General features: G+C 38.1%; 1 protein-coding gene across 1 annotated transcript in view; it reads right to left on the reverse strand.

Annotated features, from left to right (window-relative positions):
- Positions 1 to 5,564, reverse strand: part of TWN2 (valyl-tRNA synthetase / valine-tRNA ligase (VALRS)) — a 98,301-nt gene extending 92,737 nt beyond the window's left edge. Inside the window, exons 1-2 of the mRNA XM_089820086.1 lie at positions 5,105 to 5,564; positions 4,951 to 5,022 (exon numbers count right to left, since the gene is read on the reverse strand). Coding sequence (XP_089676212.1) covers positions 4,951 to 5,022; positions 5,105 to 5,221 — 189 coding nt within the window. The 5' untranslated portion in view covers positions 5,222 to 5,564. The remainder of the gene's footprint in view (positions 1 to 4,950; positions 5,023 to 5,104) is intronic.
- Between the last annotated feature and the right edge of the window lie 436 nt (positions 5,565 to 6,000).

A 6,000-nucleotide genomic window follows, 5' to 3' on the forward strand; every position in this document is an offset into this window, starting at 1 on the left:
CGTAAATCGAGGAATGAACACTCGAGAGCACTAACAGCAAGGAAAGAGAAACATCTAACCATCTAAAACATAAAAGCAAAGCACATACTAAAATAAACATTGCAACGAACAAAATACATTTCAGAACCAAACAACCAAATAAGTGCGCGGTTCCTCCCAACCGTCAATAGCATCATAAGACCATCGTGGGTCCTAGCCATCCCCCGCCCGTAACATCCCAAGCCACCGACCAAATCGTCGGTACTGTCGTAATAGGGACGTCACTACTAAAACATGCATAATAACAGCATAAGAAAATCTAACATGCTAGTGATAACGCATAAGATAATCCTGCAGTAGATAACATCACCTATCACATGGTAAACAGCAGTAAGCAATAGATATACTACTAAAGAAAATCACATCATCTAATCATATGCTAAACATCATAATAAGGGAATGCGCAAAATAAAATAACATCATCTAAACATGATAAACAAGCATCCCAATGAAAGCATAAATCACAAGAAAGCATACTCCGAAACCCGAAGTACCAAGTGAAGACATCCAGCAACGGTCGCACTAGGACAAAAGATCGTCTCTGTACACCGATCCCTAGCAGTGGTGAAGGTAGCTACGCCTCCCAACCACGTGGCACCCGTAGGTCCACACCCGCTGTGCTGATGGAGATAATGATCCAACCACAAACACACATAAAACACAACATCCATGGCTAAAACTCACGCCAGACAATATGATGGTTGCAACCAAGAACCTAAGACAATGCAAGGAGTACAGGTCCTAGTCAGACACTCAATAGGCTACTAAGTAGGGGCTGACATCATGGAGAGTCGCTTGGCATCGACAAGCCCAAGCTAGTATAGGCAGCTACTCTTCTCAACAGAAGGCGCACAACCTAGGGCAGCTACTCTTCACGACGGAAGGCGCACAACCCACACATTTTAATTATCTTGTATTTATTACCACCCAAAGTTTTAATTTAATTATCACTTATATAAAACTTCCTCTGCCAACCGGGAAGTAGTCACCAGGTTACAAGATAGAAGCCCCCTCCATATGCTACCCTACCCTACCCATGCTCATCCTACGACAAGTGCCCGTGGGCATGCATACTCCCATCCCAACCCCAATGATCATAACTTCCAGCAAATCCACGGAAGATCAGGCTTCACAAGTCAACCAACAAATGTACGCGTACGTACTCGTGTGTGGCGCACCACCATCACGAAGATCATAACACAAGGACAGGAATGAGAACACAATGCAAAGAAAACACCCAACCGAAAACAACACGAGAAGGACGGATTCTACATGAATCCCAAAGCCAATAAAATCGTACATCATAAAATCACTCAACCGGCCTCAATCCGTGAGTATGGATTCTACACGAATCCCAATGATGTAACAAGACCAAAAGATATGAACTTACTCAACTGGCCTCAATCCGAGAGTATGGATTCTACACGAATCCCAATGTCCATGAAACAAGGCAAAGGTCCAAAAGAAAACCATAATAGGAATAAAATCACTCAACCGAACACAATGTCGGGAGTACGGATGCAACACGCATCTCAATGCAACATAAAAGTGCAAAAGTGGTCTGACTGATATCCAAACAGATCATCCAAGTCCATGACCCACATTGTGCCAAGAAAACCCGAGAAAACAGGGCGGCACGCAAAACGAGGTAAAAATCCCAAATTTTGGAAAAATTTCAAAATTAAAACCCATTTGGCCTTTGGGTTCAAAAACCCCAAAAATCCAAAAATAAATGAAATCGGACACCGTATGCAAAAACGGCCAGCATAACGGTGCAAAACTCCAAACCCTCATCCCAACAAACAAAGAAATGTTCATACCCGCCCAACCGGGTAGAACTAGCATACAAAAACAGAGGGGAACACTAGTTCTCAGCCTCCAAACAAACGGCTACCAAAAACAGAAGCAGAAACGAAGCAGAAACAATAAAACAGGAAAGCCCTACCTCACAGCCAAACGGGCAAAACGGGAATCTGAACCGTAAAATAAATATCTCGCAGAAGTAGCTGAAAATCGCGGCAATCCAAAATTTCCCCGAGCTGGATCCAACGAGCCCAACCTCGCGACGATCCCACGCCCGTAGCTCCCACAACGAACAAAACAGTAAATCCTCATGAAGAGGATTTTGGGTTTTACTCTCCAACTTTCCAATTTGAAAGTGAGAAATGAGGAATTAAATTCCTTTTTGGATACTTATTCACTTTTTGGGTGAATAATCGATTAGGGCATTTAACTAGCCAATCTAGTTAAACCCCGAATCGACCCAAACGAAAACAGGCTATTCCTATAAATAGGAATTCATCTATGGCAAAGCTGCCAAAAATATAAAATAAATCAATTAAGAAGCCCGAAAACTCAAAAACACATAAATCTCCTGAACAACTTTCGCGACAAAGCGAAACTCTAAATGCACAGACACGCTTACTGGTCTAATCACATAATGCAAGTGAGTTCGGATTTAATAATCACCGAAAGGTTTAAATTAAACATTTAATTAAGGATACGTCGACCATACAAGGACGACATTGGTAAAATATGAACGGCTGAATCACTAACTCCATGTGCCACTGCCAGGGATATAAATCCTGCACACTAAACAACACGATCAAGTGCAATTGCATATAATAACATAGCCGAAGCAATAAATGCATTATATACCTAATTTAACCATTTATTTAATTATATTAAAATAATCTATTTACATCACTCACGTTCGCAAAAGGCATAGCAATGCAGGAATGAAGTAAATAACCATAGCATTAAATCCATCACATAACATAATCAGAGGTATGTCCAAATACCAGATAATCAGATAACATCATAAAACAGACTGTCATCTCAAAATGGCATCATCATGCAATATGATTAACTGAACATCATAGTAGTCTAATATCTATGATACTGGAATCAAAGAGTAACATTTGACCCTCAGATCATCTCAAATGTAAACATAACATGAGTAACAAATATCTCTCTAATCAGAATGTAACAAGGTAAATGTTCGCAGCACATAACCCAATAATCTCACAGAACAATCCATTTAATTACTTGCACATTTAATAATGATTGATTACTCTGCATTAAAAAGGCATTTAAAACACAATCATAAACATGACTAACCACTGCTATAGGAACCTAGTCCAGTGTAGCATGGTAAAAAGTACACAGTGCAATCTCTGCACACATCTCAAGGTAATCACGGAACAACCTCATGATACCACATCGATCCTGGTAACCACTGGCACAAACCTCAGTGAACCAAAAATCACATCATAATCTCAAAGATCAATCAAAAGCATAATCAACGCAACTGATAGAGAAACATAAATCTAAACACCACAACGGTGTCGACCACTCAGGGTCACAATCATGATCCATCACAACAAAAGATCATCAAGGTCGCATCCAACAGGACGACTTACAAAAGTCAAATGGGAGAGGCACTACATTGTGCCTACTTCTTGCAGTGAAGAATCTTTTGGAACAATGTGTATTATCCTTACTTTATATGATTGGTTTTTGTGACTTGATTATTTGAGTAGAGTTTGTTTGTTATCTCCTCAGCACGGAGGGAGTGGGCCTTCTTTGGGTTTCATGAGGCCAGGGGGCAGTGTTACTTTTACCATTGAGAGTGTTTCCAACGTCCTATTATGGTGTTGGATGATGCTTGTAATGGTTGCAATATTTTGTTCATCTTTGTAGAATTGTTCTATCTTTATCACATTATTCTTGTATCTTGTTTCAACGTATTAATTATAATGCCATTATGAGTTGTTGTATATGTTCTTTATACTTTGATTTGTATCTCATACCCTACAACTTGTGTAGTGGATGTAAAGTCTTTATATATTTGGATATTGTATCCGTTGGATTTTGGATTCTCATATGTGATGATATTCTTGATCATTCATCTACATGATGTAGAGTTGTATTTTATGAACGTACTTAGTGGATTTTGTTATATATGTAATTTTATGTTATAACACCCTTGAGATTTGTAATATATGTTCCAAGTCACATTGATACATGTGTCATTGCTTTCGCATTATTGTTACATTACTATTTGTAAACTCTTAAGAGGGAAAATATTACTCGGTAAACATAGTTGCATGTTTTAGGTTAATCTCTCTTGCATTACAGTTTGTGCCTATGTGCCTAGTTGGAGCGAAGAATCTTCCCGAAGCACATTAGATTAGTTAGCCTGGACTGTTTGACTTTCAGAAGCAGAATTGTTGTTTGTGCCTTTTTCTTTGAGGGAAGAATCTTCTCATGGCGCGTTAAATTAGTTAATCTGGACTGTTTTATTTTCAAAAGTAGAATTGTCTATGCAAAGAAAAACAATCTGGGTTTGCAGCTTGTTTCAAGATTCGCGCAATATGCACAATAGGCATATTGTAAACAATCAATGTTTCTAGTGCCAATAAAAACTCATCAACGATTGAATAGATTAATGGAAACTAAATAGTGAACTTGGTACAACCTCACAGAACATTACAGCTAATAGACCAATCATAATGCCCCCAAGTGGACGCTAAGTTTTTAGAAAAGTGAAAATTTGAGAGAAACATTACGGATTTTGTAATTTTTATTTCAAGATAAGCGAACTAAAAACAAAAGACTAAAAACTAAAAACAATTAGGATTTGTGATTTCTATCCCCTTACCCTTAAAAGCTCGAGGCCAACCATAACCCAACAACGACTGAACGCACCAAAGGCAATAAGCAATGAAGTGGGTACAATCTCATCAACACATACAGCGAATAGACTTAAGATAATGCCCCCGGGAGGACATTAGGTTTTCAGAAAAGTATCAATTTGTAAAAACCATTACATTTATATTAGTCGAAGATATATGCATAAATCCAGTCTGGAATATCAAAAATGCAAAGTGGGAAAAGAATGTGGACCACCTTGTCCTCTTTTTTTTTCTTCTTCTCGGGATCTTCTTCTTTCTCTCCACCTGCCTGTGCCATTTCCTTCACCTGCCATTGATGAATAGTAATTCAGAAAAGATAATAAGAGAGACTTTTGTTAGGAAAGAAAATAAAAACGAACAAATCTAACCGGCGGCATATGGCCGATCGAAGCTGTTGAAAGCCTGTTACGAAAATTGGGCAGAAAAGAAAATAAGGTACTGCCTCCTCTCGAACTCAATCTTAAACTTAGGCTTGCTCGTTTCATGCACTCATCGCTACCTTGTTCTTTGTTGCACGACGCTTTTATGTCAGAAGAGCATTTGAGGATTTGATTTAAATGAACACTCGCAATGGTCTCTATTCCTAAACCCTAAACCCTACTTAACCGAGGGGAGTCTTTACAGAGGGTACATACAGCGTGCTCCCAGAATGTCTAAACCGAAGGGGTTTAATTGTTTGAAATGTGGCCAAAACGCTAGCGTGAAGGTAAAGAGCTATTACCCAATCACAATGTGCACGAGGTTAATTGAGCTGCGTTCGGCCACGAAGCTTTAACGGCTTGAATATTTGCGTTTTGTTTGCTTTGATGTAATGTTCAAAGGGTTGACAAATCTTAAGAACAAGGGTTTGAACTTATATTTTACCTTTAGTTCAGTTGATGGTACATGGGATGGTAGTTCTAAAGTTCTGTTGATGGTACATGGGATGGTAGGGATGGTAGTTCTAATTTTAGTAGAAGTATGGTAGAAGTATAGGGTGGTGGTAATAATTTTAGTATAAATTCATATTAGAATGGTTTTATTTGTTTGATAATTTGTCTTTTTTTTTGCAATGCATGATATGTAATACATTGTTTAGAAACATTTCATATTTTGTAATGTATTGTTACGTATAAGTATCATACATTTGATTGTTTATGTGAACAATTATAAAGATAAGATAAAAAATGCTATAGTAGGTAATGTTGTCATCTAATAACATTGTCATTATTTTGGTTTCACAAAATAACCATAATTGATTATATGTACTAATGTTTGGTTTTAT

Source organism: Cupressus sempervirens, chromosome 3, assembly GCF_028749045.1.
Source record: "Cupressus sempervirens isolate cs-2001-9-10 chromosome 3, ASM2874904v1, whole genome shotgun sequence".
NCBI lineage: Eukaryota > Viridiplantae > Streptophyta > Pinopsida > Cupressales > Cupressaceae > Cupressus > Cupressus sempervirens.